Source organism: Pieris napi, chromosome 19 (genome assembly GCF_905475465.1).
Source record: "Pieris napi chromosome 19, ilPieNapi1.2, whole genome shotgun sequence".
Taxonomy (NCBI): Eukaryota; Metazoa; Arthropoda; class Insecta; order Lepidoptera; family Pieridae; genus Pieris; species Pieris napi.
Genome location: NC_062252.1, coordinates 4286213 through 4312702, shown reverse-complemented (window position 1 = coordinate 4312702; position 26490 = coordinate 4286213). Strand labels below are relative to the sequence as shown.

The window sequence follows — 26490 nt, the reverse complement described above, 5'->3', positions numbered from 1 at the left end:
ATTTGGTTGCCGCCGAAGTAAACGTATCATATTCATCTCTAACATATCTTTATCGTTTTGCTGCAAATTTAATAAGATTTAACGAATTTCATTAATAGTGTATCAGTGGCAAGTCAAGTTTATTCTTTATTTCTGATGGCGTTTCAACGATTTTATCTCACTACCTTTGTTTTTTAGAAACAAATAAAACCCATAAATAGTGCAAGTTAGTTGATTCGAACATCAACCGCTTGACACTTTGTCGGTACCTATATGTAAGCGGCTGTCTAACGCTGGCCTTGTCATCTGCAGTTCCCATACTAAATTCATTTCCGCAATACACGGACCGCTCGAGCAATTCCTGAGCGGTCGGAGCAGTCGCTCTGCGGTCGACTTTCGCCGTGGGGTCGACTGCTTAGCGCTGCCGGACCCACAATACACGGACTGCTACAAGCGGTTGCTGACGACCGCGCGCCACTTCCTCCCCGCTCCCCACTGAGTACCAATACCTTCCTCATTTTGGAATCTGTCCGTTGTATTTTATGGCTTAAAATACTCACTAATTCATCGAATGAAACCACGGACATTCTAAAGTAGTTGAAAAACTTTTTAGTGTCTTCTCTCAGCAGCAGGGGATACAAAGGATGAAATATTCCATGCTGTTCTCTTGATTGTAGTATTAGACGCACCCACATACTACGGTGTCTTCTACACCTACGCTTGCGTAATAGTAGTACAAGAAGCAGTGTTTCATTGTTGATGCCAGATGCCATAAGGAAAGATTTCTTTGAAACACACTTCCGCATAGCATTCCTGAAATCTTCGAACTCACTGGCGTCGGTCCTCTTCGTCCACAAGTTAACTTCCTCACGGTCCTCACCTCATACTTTTTCAAGGTTCTTCTTTAAGTCAAGAATTACCACAAAGCGATCATCTCTTGGTATCTCATCCCATCTCATCTCTCAAGAATAAATTATTTAATTGACAGAAAATATCCAAAAAGTTTTAAAATTTTCGTAATAATTAAAAAATCGTTTTAGCAATTCCAGAGACATAAAGAAATTTTACAATAATCCACAACATTTTCTGACAATAGATGGCATGTCAAAAATTTCAAGAAAAAAATTGGCAGAATTCACTTCACGGGTATTACGACGAACGATTATAAGTGCGTCGGACAAATGAATTTTATTTAGAAATTTATAATCGACCTTAAAATTTAAATTTCCTCAGGTGCCCATTTTTTTTGCAAAAGAGTTTAGATAATGTTGTGACTGATGCGTAAGGATGAATAATACGTGTTTTTATTTCGTTATGCACTATGAATTTTCAGGAAACTTTCAGCTAAAATTGACTGAAGCACTTTTAGCACTAAACGTAACAATTTCACAAAAATTCAACAGTATTATGAATCCGAAATATGATAGCGTAGAGCTATTTGCTTGAATCCTTGTTATTTTTTAAAAATCGAGATGTATTTCGTTCTCCCATGCACAGACTTTACATTTAACTGTTACTTAGTAGTATCATTGAGTGTTTTAACTGTAATCAAATCGCATTGATTGCATATAGTATTTTTAAAATAAAGACAGCACCGAGCCTATATTGTGAAGTGAAGCGCGCTGGCCGCTTCTTATTCTTCCTTATCGCGCGTTGTGAAAGGGGGCTAGACGGAAAAAATTCTTACGAAAAGTTGTCACGACACTTTTTTGCTATTTGCTATTGTAATACACCGGTTCTCGTCCGATCACCGAAGTTAAGCAACGTCGGGCGAGGTCAGTACTTGGATGGGTGACCGCCTGGCAACACCTTGTGATGTTGGCTTTTTTTTTTCGTCGTAAGATTGGTGTCGAGAAAATCTATCATACTCTTATGATACCAATTAACATATAAATTAATCGAAAGGAATTTCGTTCCATCCGGGTGTCCCTTGACACCTCTAAAGTTTTTTTTTAAATTAAGTGGAACAAGTAGCATCAAACATTGTTCTCGAGGAAAACTCTCTTTACCCAGTGCTAGAGTGTTATCCCTTTCGTGTTTTCTTACACATTACAGTTATTTCCGAATCAATGATGCTTCAAAATTATTTAATGTTTATGTAACAAATTGCACTACATACCAGTATGTGAACACAGTGGGTGGCAATTATCCCTACTAGCACGGTACCAAAGCAACCAGGTATGATTCCAGTGTTCTTAAATGCTGCTGGCATCGCCAGGAGTCCAGATCCCAAGGATGACTTTAGTAGGTGGAAGAATGACCCGCTGGTTCTGAAAAAGTCAGTTTTTGATATACACGCATTGTTTTTTCCATTTTATTATATTTTACATTCACCTTAACAGGTTTCAATGGTACCTATCCGCCTCTCAGAGTTGGTCGTCCCATACTGCGCCCCACAATGTAAATTTATCAACCGTAACTAACTATAGCACTAAAATCAATTTAAATAAGTCGAAGCAGCTATCGCACCGCTTTCTTTGTTCGTTTGTGCTTGAAACCTATCTAAAAGTTTGTTTAAAATCCTGAGTATCACAAAAATCCAATGTTTTAAATATCAATAAACCTAGTGCTACAACCTTTTAGTTCTGGGCCTCAGACTTATGTATATGTTTCGTTATTTTTTGAGGTGATCAGCCTTTTTTGCCTTACGCACGCGGTCGACTTTTTAGGTCTAAGGTATGCCTTCCTCACCATGTTTTCCATCCTCCGAGCGAGTTTTAAATGCGCCCATTGGAGCATAGGGAACCTGTCGTAGGTTCAGCCTGACTTAGGTCTCAGGCTGAAGCCATTGTGAACTCTGCTCACTGCACACGCTTTTAATATACTTGTAAAATAGACATTGATGAATTCTTCGAACGGCCCTACACATTTGTTCCACGTGCCAACATTCACGTACCTAACATATAAATGTTTGGCTTATAATATTAAACATACTCACAGAGAACTCAATTGTTTCCAATATTTTTTTAAAACATTAAATGAATATTTACACAGTATAGAGGAGTTTGCGTGGTACCACTTAAGGATTCAGCCTTAAGAGAGATTCAAGATTCTTTATACATTATATACATGACGACTCATTGGTCTAGTGGTTAGTACCCCTGACTGCGAATCCGTGGGTCCCGGGTTCGATCCCCGGCTGAGACGAACATGGATGTGATGAGCATTTGGTGTTGTGCTTAGGTCTTGGGTGTTTAAATATGTATTTATATGTCTATCTATCTATAATATGTATGTATATCCGTTGCCTAGTACCCATAACACAAGCTTCACCAGCTTAGCATGGGACTCGGTCAATTGGTGTGAATTGTCTTTGAAAAAAAAACAAAAAAACAAAAAAAACACGTAATATTGAATAAAAACCGGCATTTCTTAGATAAAATTTGATGACTAACTTAATACGTTGAAATTTTTTCTATAAATGCAAATAAACAGCGATGAATGTAATTAAATCTAATTGACACATTGACGCATAAATATATTACACGTGGCATATAAAATAGAAATAAATAAATAAATATAATAATAAAATTTATTTGATGAATAAACACAATTTTGCCACGGAATTATAAAATTAATGATTCCGAAACAGATAGATTTATAAACATACATATCTATAGGTAGATATATCTGAGGCCCAGACCTAAACATTTTTGGGTTTCTGACGTGGTGGTTTCCTCACGATTGTTTTATTCAATGTACGAGGAAGTATTAATTCGGTCTTTATTGGGTTTTCTTTAATAAAAGTAACATATTAAATAAACGTATTTACTAAATGTTTTAAGTCAAATTATATACTTGAATAACAATCCCCTAAAAGTAATAATCCCACGCTAATGACTCAACTGTTAATTAGCTATGATTCAATCATTTATAATACAGTATTTTTTGTTTTTGTATTTGGTACATTAATCACCTTGATAAGACCTTGCCTCAATTAATTATAATGGGTAAAATCTGACTGAAGGTTGGTTGTCAGTCTCTTCAGTAATAGGAGAGGTATTGATCAAAGAACAGGCAAACAATGAGCCTATATGTTAGGGAAGATACAGGACTTCTTAAATAATAACAATCTTTTACTGGATTGGATTGGCTAAACAAACACAATTTTTTTAAATTATAGTTACTTTTCTATTAGTTTTACAAATACTTGCACATACAATAACCTACAACACAAATATCCGAATGAATGGGTTTTTTTTTAAATTATTATTTTAATTAAAATAGAGGAACTACTTGTGTACGACAAAAACGTTTCAATTTTTGGAACGAAGTTCCTTATCGCGCGTTGTGAAAGTGGGTTAGACGGAAAAAATTCTTACGAAAAGTTGTCACGACACTTTTTTGCTATTTGCTATTGTAATACACCGGTTCTCGTCCGATCACCGAAGTTAAGCAACGTCGGGCGAGGTCAGTACTTGGATGGGTGACCGCCTGAGAACACCTCGTGATGTTGGCTTTTTTTTTCGTCGTAAGATTGGTGTCGAGAAAATCTATCATACTGTTATGATACCAATTAACATATAAATTAATCGAAAGGAATTTCGTTCTATCCGGGTGTCCCTTGACACCTCTAAAGTTTTTTTTTTGTATATGAGGCAATTAATTATAATATAGAAGCGTAATTTTTTGCTAAAAGGTTACATTCGACAACGTAAAGTTCAGTCTCTAAAACTGTACTATACTAAATATGTAAACTCTATGTATGTAAACTGTATGTTCATCAAAGAACAAAGCGTTTCATTTGATTCAGATTAGCTAAATGTAACGGCTAGTCTGGGTCTGGGGATGTTCTTTCTGGTGCCTCTTGGGCGAGGGGGCGATCGCGATAACCGAGTTTTGTGGTTAGAAGACGTATCCGTATCATGGGAAGCCGATACGGATACGACTTCGCTTTTTAGTTTACGCACCGAGCATCATGCGTTTAACAAGTCGTTATTGCACTCTATTTCAATTCCTTTGTAGCAGATACTTTTGCAGCGAAGGTATTATTAGTTTTTGACGTGACAACGTCTTATAATTCGATGGAGCCGGGTTCACGCACGAAAAAACATCTCGCATGCGGCGGTACCTCGCGGTGCGGCGTGTCCTTTTGAAGCGTTCCATTTAAGGCTTGAAGTGCAAGCGAGAGCTCGGAACGAGCGACAAAGAGGCACAATCGGACTCCGCGTTCGGCAGCGTTCGACATCTTTATTGTATATATTGTATTATATCGATTATATTGTATCGATCAATTCAATTGTGATTTCCATTTACCTCCATCTCTATATCCATACAAAATATCTATCAAACAAATTAAATTAAAATTTTCTTTTTTAAAATGCAACCATTCCATCAGTATTTTCTTATAACGTTGTCACGTTCAACTATCGTCAGTAAACCGACTTAACAGACAACCGATTTTTCGGTTTTAAACGGTGTGGACTCAGTTTCCGCACATTGTGTCCGTTGTGCGTTGGAAACCGCTAATCATATGATTAGATTCTAACCTGCCCTGCGATTCTGTAACACACTTTCTAATAAACAATAAACTACAAGCTCCCACCTTTTCAGAATGCCAAATCATAAAATGACTGCTTCACGACTGATTTCAGAGGGACCGCCGATGCGAAAACCGCTGTGTGAGTTCGAAAAGTGAGTTACAGAATCGCAGGGCTGGCGAGTGAGAATGTAAAACGAAGGACGAGACGTTGACGTTTTTCGTTTCGGATAAACGGAGAGACCGGTCGTATCGCGTGTGTGATTAGGCAATTATTGTTGAACAATCACAATGTATATTTAAATAACAAATTGTGGTCTCGTTTTAGATTCGATTAGAGGTACTCAGGTTTTTCCAAGAGTGTATTTCGATCGAATATAAATTCTGTAATGTGGCTAATGGAATATTGTTTGGCAATTGAAAATATATATACTTACGATGTGGGGTGGGCAACATTTCTATGCTTGAAGGGATTGTAAACATTATCTTCTTTATTTTCTGGTGTTAATGTGACAGTGGAAGATACACACGACTTGTCTTCAACCCTAAAATTATAAAATTTTATTTATTTATTTATTAACACTTCGTTGCATATACATTAATATAGTACAATTGACATAATTAAATAAAAAAAATTTAGTTACAGCTATTGAAACAACTATATAAAGCATTATTGTTTAAAGCTATTTATAGCCACATATTATAAGACATATTCATGAATAATTATAATTGTTTAATAAGACTTATTAAAGATTTATAAATAATTAATTACATTTTTGTATTTCCTGTTCCTTTTATTATCCACAATATATTGTATTTGTACGTATGTTTAACTATTAGTATTGTGCCACAAATTATAAATAAAATAATATTGACTAACATATTTACGACACCTTGGTGTATGTTTATTCACAAGTTGATTTTCTCGTATTTAAAAACATTATTCTGGCATTGTATTAATTTAAAATCCAAACTGGTTTATACTTATTAAGAAATAACGGTTTATTTATGCTTCAAGTTCTGTTTGGCGTGATAAACGTATCTTGTCATGTCAATAATCAAAATTATTTATTTTATACAAGTTTGTATGTTGCGTTTATGTCTTATTGTGTAACAAAACAAATTAGTTGGATGGTTTTTATGAAATAACTACAAAATGCCCTTGAATAACAACTAAGTAGATAAACACTCACTGTCTTCGATATAATGAATACTATTATATATAAGTCTGATTGTTGAATTGATCTTTAAATGGATTGATGGCCACACAAAAGTTGAAAATGGCCACACCAATATTTGGGAAGGCAAATTAATCATGTGTGTCAACGATATAAAATGTTAAAAGTTATAATGCAAAAAAACAGATACAATATAATATATTATATAAAATAAATAAAAAAAAACGTCTACATGATCTACTAAAATCCCAAACAATAACGTAAATAACTCACCTGTTTTCCATTGCAATGTTTTTCTACACACGATTAGTCACATCCACACATGAGAGTAAAATGCAAATATTGTCACGAATATTACATTGTGGGAATTCACGCTACCGTTAACGCGACAAACGACTTTGCGAAGTGATTTTATGTGGATATGAGAGATAACCGTGACTATGATTTTTGGATTTGCTAGTACATTCGTAAGGGACATAATGAAAAAAAAAATGGTGCGTGTACTTATTTACGCGCGTAAGAAGTTATACTTCTTTGGCTTTCTTTATTTTTTTAAAATATTATTAATATTTAACGTAAACAATTTAATAATATTTAATATTTAGTATATTATTCAATTATTAATTAATATTAATAACAATTATTATTATTATTTATTATTTTATTATATTATTAATTCAATTTAATAACTTGGTATTTTTCATAACCTTTTAACTAAGTAACAATAGGTCTTTGTGAAAAAACATTGCTAAATTTATTTGAAAAAATAATTAAAACTCCTTTATTTAATGAAAAAACTGTTTTTAACGGATTAAAGTTATGTATTATTATAAAATCTCAAAAAGAAAAACAATCCGCGAAAAAAGAGGACACCGTGAGCCATTTTTGCCAAAACCCTCCATCTTTTAGTCGATACCAACTCCGGGGAAATAAATACAGATAATGCAACTTTCTCTGCAGCTGTGATACTTTTTGACATTCAACACCTTTTGTCTTCAGTCACCGTGACCACGCACGCTGTAAAGCACACGAAACGTCGGATAAATTTAAAATTATGTTAAATAATTGTAAATTTATAATAATACATAACTTTAATCCGTTAAAAACAGTTTTTTCATTAAATGTGTAAAGGTTATGTCAATCAAAGACAATATTACTCCTTTATTTGTTTAAAAGGTAAATGTCATTATGGTCATTCAAAATTCTTTGCTAACTTCACGCATATTCTATTTCTTTTTACTTGTAGATTGTCTTATTCCCATCTCGCTCGCGTACGCTATAATCACACTGAAAACTTTGTGTCACGGTGCGCGCGCAATCGTAAAATTTCACTCTCATCAGATTTTCATAAGGCGCAGAAGTATAACAATAATTTATTTGATGAATTAATGACTTTTTAAAAGTTACTTACTAACCCTATTTTTAATATATATAGCCTTCTAACCACGAGAAAACAGCAGTAGAGTGTGTTCTCCCCTTTCCTAACAAGGGACTTTATTAACCTAAATTAGGCATTATAAACAGCATACATGCCGAACAATAATTATGGACTAACTTACATTGCTTTTGATGGTTTTGGAGGTTCTCGCTGCTTGTATATTGTTATGTTTATGCGCTATTTATCTCTTTGATGCCATAGAGGTGATCATTCAATGAGATTTAGTTCTTCTGTAGCGCCTTCATAGTTGATTCTGGTCATGTTTCTAATGGCCTTAATGGCTGTTCTTTTTGGTTTGGGGATAGTATTCATTCATAGAATCAAAGGTGATCTGATACTGTTGAAGCGCAAACTGTCATTTTAGTTGAAAGGCTTGAATTTACAAGTGTAAGGTGCAAGTCCACGATAACCTATTAAATTTAAGTCTTGCTCTTCTGATATCAGTATACGGTTCTTTGTTCTTCTTTGTTGTAGATTTGTTTGGAATTTAATTTAAAGTTTGATCTTGCGACCCAAAAAAATGTAAAGCAATCCATCCTTTACATTTTTTTTGCTATAATGTTATTATTGCAATGTCGTCATAGATTGTTGAGGTTAGACAGTTTTTTGAAAAAATAGGTGTTTACAACTTTTGCAATCTTCAGGATGCCACAGAAGCTATCCTGCCACAGAAACCATCCATCCCTATCGCTAAATATCGTGCCATCAATGGCCTAAATTAAAGCGCTGCTATCGAATTTTACAAAGAGAAATGGATAGTAGGTTAGAAAAATATTTATGAATCAGCAGAAGGCAAAAACCAGAACTGTAGCTGAGTTTTATCATCGGACATTTAGGCAGAATACAAAATACCATCTGTATCACCTCGACGTCCGTTGTTCTACAACTGAGCGTTTTTTGAGGTAGTTTTTGACACTATGTGGCACCATCAGCCCCCTCAGTATTTCCGAAACAATTATATTATAATTATTATTATTACGTATTTAATAATTGATAAATTGCAAATGATTGCTATAAAATAATAATTATAATGTTGAACTATTCTATGTTATTAATGAATGCATTATTAATAATTTGACAACTTGTGTTTGAAAGATGGTTACCCTACACAAAGCATATTTGAAAACCGATTCTTTGATATAAATTGATAACACTACCTTAAATCAAGATACAGTGGCCTTTTCAAGTGTGTGAGATGATTGTCTATATTTATTGTTGGCAATCCTCTAAGCAAGTATTCGATATTTGATTTGTCACAAGTTTAGTGTATAGAAGAAAATGTTTATGGGCATAAGGTAATCTATGATTGGGTTCAATCAACCTTGGACGATTCTACAGCATTTTATTGCAGTTTAATATTAAGTCTTGATTTTATCATATAACATTTTATTGTAAAGGTGTCCTTTTAACCAATCTCCGTCTGGTCTACTTGAAACAGCTGGGCTAACTGCACTAAGCAGTAAGACATATTTTCTCTGCTTTGTATTATAAACTGTTTTGTAATAACGTTTTTGAAGTAAATTAATTGCTAATTATTCGTTATTTTTAATGTTGCGTTTGCCTGTTTATATTTAGTTTTATTATTTTCTACGATTTTAATTATCTTCTTTTATAATTATAATATTATTGACGTGTATGTTTGTACTCTCATATGTATGTATTTATATTTTTAGCATGCATGTTGTCTTTGGAACTTAATTAAGTAAAAATTGTAAATAACACAAATCCAATATTAATTGGTGTTTTATTATAGGTATACTAGCTGGCCCGTTGAACTTCATACCGCAACAGTTGAAGAATATCGTGTCTCAGATTAACTGATTTTAATTTCTGATTTTATTCAAGTATGTTAAGTTCACTTCTATCACCGAATGTTTTGTATATGTACTATGTCTAAGTAGCTTGACAAAATTTCCTTAGTTTACACAAAATAAATTTCTCATCGCACGCATAAATATTTGTCAACCAATATTTATGTGAATCCTTTTTCATTACAAATATTATGCTAATTTTTTAAATATAAAATACGGCATAATCCAAATATTCTCGATATATATATATATATATCGTTGTCGATTTGAAACCTTTATTTAAATACATACGTATTATACTTTGAGGGAAGAATTTACCGCATCGACGGAATGAACATTAAATGTTTGACAGTTACGAAACCCATGAACACTTTTATTAGACTTTTTTCTGTTATTTTATTCTTTCGTAAATTTCCCAATGTTTACACAGGTATTCGGGACAAATACAACAAAAAAAACCATCAAAATCGGTCCAGCCGTTTTCGAATTATATAAGAATTCGAACAACCCGACTTTGTTTTAAGATTATAATACTCGTGCCAATGAATAATAAATCTTTAATAAAATAAACATAGTAAAATTACGGTGAACGACATGATTCATGCAAATGACATTAGATAAAAATGTCATATGCGCCAGCATTGTTTAATTTCATGTCTATGTAACATTGTGGTATCCGTATCTCTGGTGGATTAAAGGATTTTTGATAATAAAGAGAACAATTACCCCATAAATAGAACGTCTGTGATGTACCAATGTTTGTTCGTAGATACAATGAGTGTTCTTATTTTAAGACGTAGATTTTTGAGCATTTTTCCCATGGATAAATATATCTCCAAGTCTGCGGCTAACAAGCGCGCTTCAACGTTGACTAGTTTTCTGTGTTTCTAAGTCAATGTTGTGTCTTTCTTCTTTTCTTTCAAAAGTATGTTATGCGATAGTATAATAAATATGCAAATTTGTAATGAATGTGATGAGTTTAAATGCGCGCGCTTATCTCAGAAAACTGGTTTGTAATAAGGCAAAACTAATTTGTATAAAAAAGGTCTCATTAAACTTCTAAATATATATGTTTATAGTTTTGCGTCACAAATAACCATAAATAATGTAAGAACGAGTCAACCAACGTCAGTAATCGTAACTAAATTTTCTTTCAAGTAACATGAAAAACCTTTTATCTTATATGTCCTTGTTACTTACGTCAAACAATAAAATATAAATGATATAGTATTTGAAAATACATGATTCACATGATTAGCTGAACTTCTTATGTAAATTCAATTATAAATATTATAATACATACCACTCAGAGATCCTCGCGCAGGGTCGAGTCCTGGTGACATATTTTGGGTTGGCATACGCTTACTAGCTCTCTTAGTCATGCCGCACACCAGGCATACATTTGTTATTTACGTCGCCACAATCGTTGCGAAGTCGTTACGCTACAATTGTATGCGCTACAAATGTATTGAAAATGCGCACATCGGAAGCACAGTTTTAGCGTGACACCGCTTTGAGAATCGTCTGATGATGAAGATTTCTTGATGTGGCGATTAATGAGAAAAAAAAAGACGTTATTAGGTTCATCCATTTAATCAAGATTGCACAAAGTACGGGAATTTATTTCAAAATTATTTCTGTAATCCGTCTGTTACTATAATCATTGAGCGTGTGATTGTATAATACAGGGTTTTTTTCTACCTCTGCAATCACAAATGTTTTCTCGGTGTGCTTGCTCACGTACATATGTATGGGGGCGTTAAATGTGTCGCGTTTCAAATGTGGCGCTACAATTATCGAGCTACAAATGTATGCCTGGTGTGCGGCCTGACTTATCAAGAAATAAACATTTGTATCTGAATTCAGATCGAATACTCAATAATTAAAAATCCAAAATGTTCTTATCCTTTATTACGTCACATTTTAAAAATCTCACAATAGTATACAGAATAACATTCGATGTGTTACAATTATATACAATTCAATAGAATTAATAATATATAACTATAATGAAATCCTTAAAAGTAGATACACTGTTTTAAAAAAAACGGCTACATTAATAATACAAATCAGTCGTTAATTTAAATAATACCTATATATAGGTATTATTTTAATCAAAGCAAGCAATATTTTCTTGTGGATCCCTCGAATACAACGCGAGAAATCAACGGGAACAATACCTCGATTACGCGAGGTGGTTCTTAGAATCCTACCATTACTTGAAGAGGCTTCTGCCAATACAAAGGCCTTAGTGGTTTCACAAACTTGGATCTTTGTAGTACAGAAAATCAATATTCACATCCGGATCGAAACCGCAATTAAAATTACGTTAGGAGACTGCCGAAATAATAAAGAAGATAGGTCCCATCTTTATACCCATAAAATCGCTGCAGCGTTATTAACGTCAAAACACATTCTTAGATATAAGTAAATTTTACGTATATCACTAAATCTAATATATACAAACCAGTATTTCGGTGCGAATACAAAACAGGTACAACCTTACCATTATGTTAAAGACAACAAGAATGCTGTGTTAGAAGCTCGTTAGAGAATTTCCTTAATGGTACAGTTTATTTACTGATAGCACGAGTAAATTACCGAATTAAATCTAAAACCTCACAATATCACAATTAACTCATAACAATTTGGTCCAGCTTTACAACACCGCAGTCAAGACATTTATTCATAAACCGGTTGAGTGGACCCCGTCGCCTTTGACTGTCCTGTTCTTGGCCAGGTTATCCGATAAAGGAATTGACTCTCCTCTGTTCCGGTTTCTATAACCTGTAAAAATAATATTTATTCTCTTGTGCTATACGCCATAGATGCACTTGAGTTTTACATGTCCTAGGAAAATTTTATAAGAAAAGCATTCGTAGAAATTTCTACGCAAGAGACGTCCTCAATCAAAATTTAATGATTTATCATTCTCTGTCCCAGGACTTAACAAACAATGGGATTGTTATTTAAGGACCGAAAAGCTCAGCCAACATCCTTTGGGGACTCTTAGGTACACAATGAATAAGGCATTTATTGAAAATTAAGCTCGTTGTAGTCAACCGGAAAAATTATGAAAAAATACCAAATAATTATCTACCCAAATTTAAAAATTGGAATGCTGAGAGTAATATTATGACATTATTAACTTATAATCATAAGGGTAGACTGTGAATGACATACGCTGTGAAGATAAAACATTATTATAATTTACAATATTATTTTTTCAATAATTAAAGAAATTGAAACGAAGCACAGAGAAGAGGATACCTTGAAAAAATGGAACAGTGTTAAAATGTTTATTTGTAAAATGTATATCCAGATGGAAATATCAAAATATATTTTATCAATTAATAATTAAAATTGCTTCGTAAGTAATGTTATTTAATTATAGTATATATATCATTAAATGAATGTCATCCAAAGATCGGAATATCAGTGTAATTGTTTTCTTTCTTTATATATTCATCAAGTTTTACAAAGCGAACTACATAGTGTGGACTTTGTAATTGCGAACTTATCTCCCCTTCAGAAAAGGGACGAACTTTCTTTCGTCGAAAAGTTTGTCCTTATATGGAAGTATAGTTCTATCACGGATTTGGAGAAATAATATTTTACTTTTACTTTCATTGTTATTTGTATGTTACCTTGGTCATTGAACATAGACCGGTCAATCTTCCTCTTTAGTCAGATGTTTAAAGTCGATATCACAAATGTTTTTTTAATTATTATATTAAACAAAGTTTTTACTAAAAGTTTTATATATATATATAGTCTCTTTCTGTCAAGTTGACTTTAAAACTGTAATAGTTTTTATAACAGGTAGCTAATTTTTTAATGCATAAGAGAGAAATTCTAATATTCGGAAATGAACTTTAAATATCAGCCAATAGTAATTAATACAATAATGATTAATGAAAGTGAAATAATAATGACGAACCTGAGTGACGGGCCGCGTGACGGAAACGGCCGGCAATGCGGGATGTGCGTTTCCTACTGTGGTGCCTTGTGAGCCGCTGCTAAACACAATCCTCAACTTCTTGTCCATCCAGGTCTAGAAAGAAGAATGTTGTATTGAAATAATGTTTGAGAAGGCGATTCGTGAATAATATGTAACACTTAACCCTGCCCTACTAAGCAGTAGGGCATAAAAAAAGCTATTTTACGAGCAAAACGAATACTTTTTGACGTGACAACGTCTTATAATTCAATGGAGCCGGCTGCACGCACGAAAAAACATGACTCATGCGGCGTTACCTCGCTCTGAGGCGTTCCATTTAAGGCTTGAAGTGCAAGCGAGAGTGCGAAGCGACAGAGAGGCACAATCGGACTCCGCGCTCTTCAGCGTCTCTCTCCTACTTGAGTGAGCGATTCGTGACGTCACGTTCAACTATCGTCAGTAAACCGACTTTACAGACAACCGCTTTTTTTAGACTAAAGACTTCTCCTGCTGTTGACAATCAAAACATAACTCGCCATCTTTCCATTTGCATGTCGACTTGTCCCTTACACTGTATCTTGTAATAGAAAACCGACCCCGACATTTTGTATGCAAATTCGATGTAGTTCTGTTAATATTACTAGCGCTGATGTGAGTCTGATCGCGCGGAACAAAAACTCGTTATTGGAATCCCGATCGATGTTGGTATCGTTATTGGAAGTATCGGAGTAAGGGTGCAGCTCTTCTAACAGGAAATCTTTTGTGGCTAGTCTAAAAGTTCCCGTAAATCTTGTTAAATTGCCCTAGATTCCAGTTAAAAGAGACATTGATAAAGATAGGTAGTATAAAATAATAGTGGTTTGTTAAACAGTAACCCTTCTGGGTGGCCTAATTGCTATTTAATCCTGTTGACTTAGAACAGTTTCCTAAAGAAATAAATTTTACATTATTGTAATTTATAAAAGCTTAGAAGCTAACTCTCAAATCAAAACGTGTTTAATCAATTTTAAAATTATTCTCGATTTTTTAACAAGTGTTTTACAATTATTTTTAGCGTTGTACAAATATTCGTTAATAGATGAAAGGATAAGAAACATTTTGTCATAAAATATAAACACCATTAACTTTGTGTATCAGTGCGTTCAAGAATTAGTTAAAAACGCGAAACACTGACTAACAGAGGCTTTACACACAAATATAATTTATAGATATTTATTTACTGCTTACTAAAAACACGCAACTTTTTTAAAGTCAATTTTAGTAATGAAAAAGTTCTTTAACAAATACCTATATGTTTATAGCCTCTCGGGGGTTCCGGCAGTCATGGGTAGTAGAATTATTTTACATAAACTGTTTCTCAGTTTATGTCTACACGAGTCTACACAATTAATAAAGTCATCTACAAGTTCATTAACCGCATAATATTTTTGTATGTAGTTGGAGGCAAACGGGCAGGAGGCCTGATGTTAAGTGATACCGCCGCCCATGGACACATGGCCAGTAGGCTCGCAAGTGCGTTGCCAGCCTTTAAATTTATTCCAATTAGATAACACAGATTCATAATACAGATCCATTTTGCGAAGCGACAGAGAGGCACAATCGGACTCCGCGCTCTTCAGCGTCTCTCTCCTACTTGAGTGAGCGATTCGTGACGTCACGTTCAACTATCGTCAGTAAACCGACTTTACAGACAACCGCTTTTTTTAGACTAAAGACTTCTCCTGCTGTTGACAATCAAAACATAACTCGCCATCTTTCCATTTGCATGTCGACTTGTCCCTTACACTGTATCTTGTAATAGAAAACCGACCCCGACATTTTGTATGCAAATTCGATGTAGTTCTGTTAATATTACTAGCGCTGATGTGAGTCTGATCGCGCGGAACAAAAACTCGTTATTGGAATCCCGATCGATGTTGGTATCGTTATTGGAAGTATCGGAGTAAGGGTGCAGCTCTTCTAACAGGAAATCTTTTGTGGCTAGTCTAAAAGTTCCCGTAAATCTTGTTAAATTGCCCTAGATTCCAGTTAAAAGAGACATTGATAAAGATAGGTAGTATAAAATAATAGTGGTTTGTTAAACAGTAACCCTTCTGGGTGGCCTAATTGCTATTTAATCCTGTTGACTTAGAACAGTTTCCTAAAGAAATAAATTTTACATTATTGTAATTTATAAAAGCTTAGAAGCTAACTCTCAAATCAAAACGTGTTTAATCAATTTTAAAATTATTCTCGATTTTTTAACAAGTGTTTTACAATTATTTTTAGCGTTGTACAAATATTCGTTAATAGATGAAAGGATAAGAAACATTTTGTCATAAAATATAAACACCATTAACTTTGTGTATCAGTGCGTTCAAGAATTAGTTAAAAACGCGAAACACTGATTAACAGAGGCTTTACACACAAATATAATTTATAGATATTTATTTACTGCTTACTAAAAACACGCAACTTTTTTAAAGTCAATTTTAGTAATGAAAAAGTTCTTTAACAAATACCTATATGTTTATAGCCTCTCGGGGGTTCCGGCAGTCATGGGTAGTAGAATTATTTTACATAAACTGTTTCTCAGTTTATGTCTACACGAGTCTACACAATTAATAAAGTCATCTACAAGTTCATTAACCGCATAATATTTTTGTATGTAGTTGGAGGCAAACGGGCAGGAGGCCTGATGTTAAGTGATACCGCCGCCCATGGACACATGGCCAGTAGGCTCGCAAGTGCGTTGCCAGCCTTTAAATTTATTCCAATTAGATAACACAGATTCATAATACAGATCCATTTTAGTAAGTACAAATTATCATTTTTCTCCCAGAACCGACAAGCGTACGCAGAAACTGTCTAACAATTTGTATTGAATTGCGAGTGAGTAGTCATCTCTACTGAGGATACTGTTCTTACTGCCTTGCAATTATTAGCATTCAATATATAATAATAATGCATGGTATATTTGTAACAAACCTGTGCGACCCGTGTGACTGCCTCTTATAACACAAGCAGTAACGTCTTGGCTTGAAGGTGGAGGAGTCGCTTGTTTCTCCGTCGTTTTGTCAGGGAAGCACCACCTGGGAAAAGGCGAGAATTTTTTAAGTCCTTGGACATGAGGCGGACTCAGTTTTACGTATGTTTGTTCGATCATTTATACCACTGTTTTAACAATGATAATGGGTTTCGGAAGTCCCAACAACAACAAGAAATACAATAAAAATTGCCTACAGTTAATAACTTTTGATTTATATATATAAAAGTCACCACTGTATCGTAAAACTTTCCATACGTAGTTGTATTTCTTCCAAAATTAAAATTCTAATTCTAATATGGTATCAAGTGCTCAGTATTGAAATTTTTACTTAAATTTGTTCAAGTTATATGACATATGTAAATATTACCTTATGTAAAACCACGAAAATTTAACTCTCGTATTACTTCCTTACCGAAAATCAATACAGTTTCTTTGAAAGTACAATTTTAGTACTATTTTGCGCTTTAAATTGAAAGTTAATATATTAAGAAGCTGTTCTTAAAAAGATCCCGCGTCTTGCTTCTTTTTTTAACTATGAATTATTATAATTTATAATAGAATACTTTAATATCTATATATATAATAGTGCGTTGCCGTTCTTTTAAGAATTGGTACACTCTTTTCTTGAGGGACACTTTTACTACGCTGAATAGTTTGTTTGTATTTCATCCAGTTTCAATTAAAAATATCTTGTTGTAATAGTTAATATCGAGAATGCCTCTAGGCTTACCATTACGCTAGAACCAAATTAACATGAATGAAATCGCCCTCGTCTGTAAAAAATACATTTATAATATGCAACATAACACATTCATCCACAAACTAGGTTACCTGAATATCTTACAAGTCTTAAAAAGACTGATGAAGGCCTGCCTGAACTTTCGATTCATAAAGCAGTACGTAATGGGATTGCAGAAAGATGAGCAGTAGGCCAGCAGTTGCAGACAAACAATGCCTTTAGACCCAATATATTGATACAATTCTTCAGGATAGAAGAGGTAAATCTGCGGACAAAATTTATCATATAACACTTGAATGAGTTAGGTGTCGAATAGATGACTGAAATAATTTAGACGTCAGAAATTTGAAATTTATTTTGACGATATGAAGTTTAAATGTTACCATCGCTAGAACTGTATTCATATAAGAAAACGCAACGTAGCATTCCAGCCGCGCAGCGTTGTGGTGCTACATGAACTCGGCGTGCCCTACTAACACCCAAGAGAATATGTACAAATCCATTGTGGATTGGCAGAAGCTAGACGTGGCCCTCAAGCCCGCCGAAACCTCTGATCTCTCCAACATCCCCGACAATCTAGTCTCGTTCGACTACGAGTTTGACGCGATCTCCTCGGTCTAGAATCACATTCAGACCAAGATTGCCGAATAGTTCCGCAAGTCTCACGCTCCGGTTTAAAATCTTTGAAACAATTTTTTATCTAAAACGAAAATTGGTCTTGGATGATCTCTTGGATCAGATTGGGCCCACCTCCACTGACTCTCGGCTTAGATCGCTGATCATGGTAGCCAATAGCCATATCTATCCTCCATAGGGTTGTCAGCGAATAAGACTATGTCATCAGCAAATCTCAAGTTTGTCAGTCTATGGCTGTCAATCTTGATTCCTTTATCATCGTCCCACGGTAGCATCTTCAAGAGCCACAGTGAAAAGTTTCGGAGAGATAGTATCTCTCTGTTTTACTCCTCTCTCCAGCCGAAACTTATTTATTTTCTCATGTACGAGTACATATGATGTGGTGTGATCTAGCGAGTGCTTTAAAATATTAACGTATCGTTGGTCGATTCTGCAGTCCGCGAGGCTTTTCTGTACAGCCCAAGCTTCCAGTGTATCGAAAGCCTTTTCATAGTCTACGAATGTGATGAAGATAGGCTTTTGGTACTCGTAATATTACTGGCTGATTGACGGTCTTCAGTAGCTCTAGACTATTGACCACGATTTTGTTTTCCTCGTCAAACAGTTTCCAAATTTAGCCTTCCTGTATTAAGTCGCAGTTTAGAGACTTTCGCCTGATATTTTATTCTATAGATTTCTCAATAATTTCGCTTTCATCTTGTGTCTTTGCTGATACTATTACGCACTTTGTTTTGGAGATTTCTACAGAACATCAAAGACTTAATAAAATACGTCTAAACTATGAAATATCGTATCATATATACCATACAGTCAACGAAAAAAAATCTTCAATTATTGATTCACTTTAAATAAGTACTTACGGTATTTATGACGTGGAGTGGCGTCCAACAGACAAAAAACTCAAGGATTATTACAAACAGCATTCGTATAACCTGTAAACAAAGAAAACGGTAAGGGCAATCCAAACTCGAAGACTTGGAGTTAGGTATGACTCCCGTTTCCCTAAACTTTTAAATTGTTTGTACAGAAGCCTAAGACCACTTTTGGTCTCTATTCATCATTTACCTACTTAAAATCCTAATTTATACAATGATTATAAGCAAAACTCATACCTACGTAATAATAATCGGTATGTATATCGCTATAAGATGTTTATCAATACTTGGACCTTGTTTAGAACTCACCTTACGTTTTGCCTCTATACTCTTGTCTATATGTGTCGATCGCACGACGTGTCTAAACTCAAGTTCAGTTTGCAGACAACACACTGCTTTTTTCTCAGCACCAAGACGTTCTTCGTTCTCCTACAAAAGCGTTTTGGATTAAATTACATTTACAACGAGGGTTCAAAAATTTGATAGAAAATGGGGTTCACACAATTTGGCAATCATGATCTCAGAGTCTACACAGTTGACAACTTTATGGTCTCAGAGTGTATGGCCCGAATATGAATCGATACAATCTTTGGTATTAGAAATCCTACATCATGAGAAATCATATACTTTTTTTATTACTATATATTCGAATAGTTTTATGCAATTAAACCATGTAAATGGAATATTGAGAACTAAACATAAGCCAAAGGTTAATGACCTCTTCCTTTAATTATTTTTCTACTAGAATATACCATAGCTCTGGGAGTCGGAACTAAAACAATGTTTCTTAGAAATAATATACATGGCATAACAACGGTTGTCGGGTCAGCTAGTATTACTATATATGTGTATAATATCCGAGTTTCATTGGTAGGTATTTAAATCCCTTTTCTTTTCTACGTAATATTTTTAAGCCAATTTTTTTGTATAAATATAATTATTTTAAGCAGTGTTGCTCTAGCGGCCTCAGCGTGCAACTATCACTCATTAGGTCGTAGGTTCGATCCCCGTCTGTACACCAATGGACTTTCTTTCTATGTAACATTTGCTCGAACGGTGAAGGAAAGCATCGTGAGGAAACCGGCTAACCGGAAATTTTATAATTATTTTACCTTAATTTTTTTGACGTTACAGCCATTCTTGCAACACAGTGCTGTTGCATTGCCGTTCAAAATTGGCGTCGATGATGGTAGGTGATCGTCTCTATGCACTAAAACAAAATATATCAATATTAAATAGGTTAGATAGTCATTGGTGATGATGTACATTTCCTCTGTTGAATATATGCAAAAAAATACCAAACCTAAACAACCTAGAAAAAACGAAAAACCAAATATGAAAAGACCTGAATTTTTACTTCAATCCGACGTAGTATTTATTTGTAACAAAAAACTGTACCGTTGACTTTTGTTATTCTTGTATTTTATATTCTTTTGTATTGCATCGCACTTCATGAATCCGTAAGATTAGCTTTTTAGTTTACTTTATTAATTTTTTTTATTTTATTTTAGATTAACTTTTGGTGATTCTATAATTTTTTTATAAGATTTGGTTATGCAAGAGTTAGGTAAGAATAGTTATAATATTGGGAAGGTATACATGACATCAGCCAGCTTTATTTATCGACAATAGAAAATAGTTATAGCAAAGCAATATATGCACAATATTTTGCGTAGTTTAGAATACTTCGAGAATGTTCTATTAGTACATTCTAGTACTTTTGTACCCCAATTTGTTGAATTGTAACGCTTCAACGAAAGTAGTATGTCTCTTTTCATCAAATTGTATTTACGATGAGATAAAAAGGGGCAGAACCGTGCTTTTGTTTAAGATAATAGTTTTATAAAAAAGTATGCACATCCTTCTGCCACAACAAAATTTGTCTATTAAGTCCATTAACAATGTACTTGTTGAATTCATAATTACTGTTAGTATTTTGAAATAAGAACACCCTTAATTACAAAATACGTGCGAACACTAGGACGACCATCAATTAAATGAAGGCAAAATATATATTTCTCAGTGTGTGGTAGCTTGCTATAATATATATTATAGTACGGTATATTAATATATATTATAGCTAAGTCTGTGACGGGCTTTACAGTACTTTTAATATTACTTACAATATTTTTGCCAATTGTAGTTATGCTGTATCTCGTGCTGCAGTCCTCGCCATAACTTGGTTACGATGAGGGAGTAGGCAACTGACATTACGAAGAATGGGATGAGAAGCAGTGCCCCATCCAATCCCAGGTTGAATGCTCTCTCTAGTTCCAAACTTGCCCAGACTTCACGACATTTGTAGGCTACAAAACCGATTTTACGAAGAGTTTTAAGGGATTCAATAAAAATATCTATTTGTACTATCACCGTGTTACCGATAAAAAATACCAAACGGTATCTATTAAGTTATTTCAGTAGTATCCTTAACATATTCATTTAATTAAGTTAATTACTTAACGATTTTGATATGAAATTTAATATTTTTATGCCGTTATTATTTATAAATAGTTCGTAGCCTACAATTTCGAAATATACAATATTAGATAAATTTTATTGAATTTATATCGTCTTACATTGCAATAAGGAAAGTTGAAATATTCAATGAGTACACATTAATGGTTTACAATTAACAATGCTAAAGATCCTAACTAAGATATTTTCTATCTAAACACCGACAAATTAATAGTGTGCTGACACTTTCTAGAGCATATAACTTGACGAGAAAAGCAATCACGAACTAACATAATCCCGTCATTAGTAGATGTCTGACCCTTATATATAATCAGTCGTCCACCCTAAGGACACAAAAGTTGTTCCTGCAAACAAGATCACAGTTTTGTAAAATTCCTTTCCATATAATCGGGTTTGGGTGACATACGACGCTGGGGTTACGAAATATTTTGCATATTTTGCTAAAGTGCAAAATACCACAATTTATACCGTGAGTGTTGAAATACAGGTGGACATTACTTTTTACTACCTCAATGTGGTAAATAGTAATTGTAAATTTATTATGATTGAATAAATTTATTAAAACGAAATAAGACAAAAGTTAGAGGGGATTTAGTGTTTTTTTTTGTAACGAGTAAATTATATTGTATTGTGTTTTTAATTAAAGTCAACCATTGAAATTATAGTTTATCAATAAATATTTATTGTCCGATGAGTGATTTTGGTTATAGCCCGCTCCTTAAGACCCAGGAAAGGAATTAATATCAATAGTTAAATAAATAATTTAAACAAATTTCTTTATAATGTTTAACTTCATGACCGAACCTACGTGTTAAGATTTTTAATACAAAACAAATTTATTCCTCTCCGCGAAGTGTCTAACTAGTAAAAGTGTTGATTGCATTCTCTCATCGTAGTTTAAAGAGCTCAAAGTAAAATTAGGAGCTACAGTACAGGGGATGCCCTGTACGCTTAGCAGTGAAAATTAATTATTCTCTTTAAGTGTCAAGTAGTTATCCGCTTCCAAAAGGTTTAGTAGGTAATTAGTATAAGCTTACCTGTGTTATTGGTTACAAACGAACGTTACTGTGTGTGTTACTCACACTACCTAAATTATAATAATATAAATGATTTTGACTTTGACGTTTATATATATAAGCAATCGAGAGTAACATTATGAGACACCATTGCGATGATTATTCTGTTTGTAGTACACATTTTCTAGAACTTACCATTTCCTTTCATTGGTTGCAGCGTGGATACTATCAGTATCGGTGAATTTAATGCAAGAGACAATATCCACACAGTTGCGATCATTTTGTACGCGTGGCACTGGGTCTGCCACTTCCGCGATTTCAACGGTCTGCAGATGGCGAAATATCTCTCAAGAGATATGGCCACAAGAGTCCACACGTCAACTGATACCGAGACAGCTGAAAAACAAACAAATATTTACATGGAATTCTACGGACCGTTTTAAATCGGGTTTCACATGTAAACCTTTTTTATTTTCGAGGTGGCGCGGCGCTAATGCAATTAAGCCTTAGTACCACAGCATTAATAAAGTTGAGAATCTATATTGCCCAAAGATTTGAAATTTTCAAACAATTAATGACGTATTGTCAAACTCATAGTATTGTCGGTAAAGCGACTCACATGAAAGTATGCTAATTTCATGCTAACATCAAACATCATCATCAACATCACAATATCAAATACAAAAATACAAACACATCATTAGAATATCAAACAGCGCACGTCCTTATTGCAGCTGTTGTTAAATTACGCGTACAATAACTTTATCGACAAAGTTTAATCGAAATTTGAAATATATATGTTACTGTAAAAGCTCGAACTGCAGTAAATCCTAAGATATTCCAGTAAAACCTAAGATCTCCCAATTCCTAATGGTAAATGTCCCAAAAGGTTTGCGATTCGAACTCTTACCACCATTTCGTTGGTAAATCTTAGGATTTACATTAATGGCACGGTAAATGTTGAAAAACAAAAATAATTATTAAGTTAGACTAGCTTATGTAAGCATTATGTTTGTATTTCGTTGTTAAATTCCAAATAGAGAACTACTGATTCAGTTAGATAGATATGATAGAGATTGAGATATTCAGAGATATACATTATGTGTTTTTTCAAAATATGTAATTTAAATAAGTTGGTATTAGTTTGTACTTATTACTATCATAATATGATACCTTTATAATACTATGTACCTGTTTTGTCTAATAGTTCATTAAGGTAAATAATTAAGAATTACTCATTGTTTTATTCCTAAAACCAACATCTACCAGCTGACATTGGTAAAACCTAGCATATACTGAATTCGAATGGTAAAAGCTCGAAAAAATCGTCGTATTTTCAGAAATACTTACATTTACCAACTCATGTCGGTAAATCCTAAGACTTACACTTAAATCTTAAGATTAACCGTAGTTCGAACTTTTACGGTAACATATCGTTTTATTTAACCAGTTAATTGTTTCCAATTTAATAATTTGCGGGGTTTCCTCCTTACAAAGGCTGGGAGCTCTGCTGCTCTCCGACTATTACGAGCCGGAGCTCAATCTTCTTGGAAAATTAATTTGCTATACAAAAAGCGTTACGACAACGTCGGCGAGTTACAAACAGAATTGAGCCATATCATATCTAGAATTCATCATATGATAAGCGGCGATTTGTGGAAGACAAGAGGGATCACATTTGGGCATTTAATTAATTAAAAAAAATACTTAATTGACTTCGGCAGTTTCATCATATGTGTTTAATTTGATTAAAATGATAAATTTCACGTTGTTCCTTTCTTTCACAATACTATGTTACTTAAGAAGAATTATTATTTATTGTCCATTGTCTTTTTTTCACACTTGAGTCGGTTGGATTCCAAGACGAGACAAGTAACTATTAGAAAATCATTAAATGCAGTAATACTTACTTTTCAAAATAAAATAAAATTCTTTCAGCAAAATACAGTCTGTATCTACGATATTCTAGGTACTCGCAGATCTTAGATTTTTGCTACTTACTTGATATTTTGGACAAGTCACCCAATATCTTTATAAATTGTAGCCTTGGTGTTATTCTGATGTATAATCTATATTATTGTAAAGTTTCATTAAAATCCATTCAGCGGTTTTTACGTGAAAGAGTAACAAACATCCATCAATCCATCAATCTAGTGCATTTGAACCGCGTGCGTTCGACAGAACTACACCAGACCTGTTGCACCCCACCTGACACCGTTTTACCGGACAATTTAACGTCTTCGTCTAAACGTCGATTTAAAAAAAAAAAAAATATGTTTATTATGGAACATAAGATACATGTATCACTTATTCCACGTCATTAAATTTTAATTTGTAGGCATCCCTACTCATCGGCAAAGAAGACAGAGGGTGTAGGCCGAGAGAAAAAGCCGGCGTAAAAAACTCTCGGTACTCTTTTAAAATATCAAATCATCAAACAACACTTATTTTAAAACAAATATCGCAAATTAATTAGAGGTAGCCTGTCTAGCACTAGTCCCAGGCCCTTTTATCAACTAGATAATCGTTGACTTTATAGTAAGCCTTTTTACACAGCTTTTCTTTAATACATTTCTTAAATTTATTGAAAGGCAGAGATAAAAGAGCCTCTGGGATTTTATTAAAGAAGAGTATCCCTTTCCCCAAAAAAGAATTACTAACTTTAGATAGTCTAGTACGGGGAAATTGCAGCCTGCGTTTGTTCCGTGTATTAACATTGTGCGTATGTTCTATTCTAGTAAACTTACTATTTTTGTATACATACATAATATTTTCATAAATATATTGCGAGGGAAAGGTAAGTATATTAATATCCTTGAATTTATCTCTAAGAGATTCCCTACATTTTAAATTATAGATTGCACGAATAGCCCTCTTCTGCAGGATGAAAATTGTTTCGACTTCAGCAGCATGACCCCATAATAATAAGCCATAAGTCATTAAGCTATGAAAGAAACTAAAATAAACAAGTCTAGCTGTATCGACATCAGTTAGTGAGCGATTTTTTTTAACCGCGTAGGCTGCAGAACTAAGTCTCTTCGCCAATCCGTTAATATGAGGGGACCACTGAAGTTTTGAATCCATGGTGATTCCGAGAAATACAGTTGTATCATCCAGATTCAATTTCTCATCGTTTATAATTGGTCTAGTATCCATAACCCTTGCATTATTTGCAGAAAATTTAATGCATTTTGTCTTTTTTGCATTAAGTAGAAGGTTATTCATACTAAACCAATGGACAATCGAAGATAGAGCATTGTTTACATCGTCAAAATTTGTTATTTGTCGTTTGATTTTAAAAATCAAGGACGTGTCATCAGCAAACAAAACTATCTGATGTTTTCTTTCTACCATGAAAGGTAGATCATTTATATAAACAAGAAAGAGGAAAGGGCCAAGAATTGAGCCCTGTGGTACCCCCATATCTACTTCCGACCCAGAGGACCTCTTACCATTCACTTCAACCTTCTGAGTTCTTCCGTGTAAATAGGAAGTCAGAAGATTCAGTGCGATATTCTTGATGCCATAGTGACGGAGTTTCCCGATTAAGGTCTCGTGTTGGACACAATCAAATGCTTTGGATAAGTCGCAGAAAACACCTAAAGCGTCATGCGACTCCTCCCAAGCCTTAACTATATATCTATATAACTCAATACCGGCATCGGCTGTCGAGCGACCCTTGGTAAAACCGAACTGATTATTATGTAATAATTTGTTTACGTTAAAATGACTTACTAGTTGATTTAATATAATTTTTTCAAATATTTTACTACAAGTAGGTAGTACGGAAATTGGTCTAAAGTTACTGGGGTCGGACATACTACCTGCTTTAAATAAAGGAATAACTTTACTATGTTTCATTAGATCGGGAAACTCGCCACTTTTAATACAATTGT

General features: G+C 33.9%; 2 protein-coding genes across 2 annotated transcripts in view; both read right to left on the bottom strand.

Annotated features, from left to right (window-relative positions):
* LOC125059258 (proton-coupled amino acid transporter-like protein pathetic) overlaps window positions 1-7043 on the bottom strand; it is a 42531-nt gene extending 35488 nt beyond the window's left edge. The window contains exons 1-3 of the mRNA XM_047663624.1: window positions 6910-7043; window positions 5896-6003; window positions 2099-2249 (exon numbers count right to left, since the gene is read on the bottom strand). Of these exons, the coding sequence (XP_047519580.1) occupies window positions 2099-2249; window positions 5896-6003; window positions 6910-6920 (270 nt within the window). The 5' untranslated portion in view covers window positions 6921-7043. The remainder of the gene's footprint in view (window positions 1-2098; window positions 2250-5895; window positions 6004-6909) is intronic.
* Window positions 7044-11780: 4737 nt separating this feature from the next.
* Window positions 11781-26490, bottom strand: part of LOC125059340 (cholecystokinin receptor-like) — a 28194-nt gene continuing 13484 nt past the window's right edge. The window contains exons 4-12 of the mRNA XM_047663718.1: window positions 22790-22990; window positions 21227-21409; window positions 20216-20313; window positions 19413-19532; window positions 19089-19160; window positions 17685-17857; window positions 16793-16896; window positions 13826-13939; window positions 11781-12672 (exon numbers count right to left, since the gene is read on the bottom strand). Of these exons, the coding sequence (XP_047519674.1) occupies window positions 13905-13939; window positions 16793-16896; window positions 17685-17857; window positions 19089-19160; window positions 19413-19532; window positions 20216-20313; window positions 21227-21409; window positions 22790-22990 (986 nt within the window). The 3' untranslated portion in view covers window positions 11781-12672; window positions 13826-13904. The remainder of the gene's footprint in view (window positions 12673-13825; window positions 13940-16792; window positions 16897-17684; window positions 17858-19088; window positions 19161-19412; window positions 19533-20215; window positions 20314-21226; window positions 21410-22789; window positions 22991-26490) is intronic.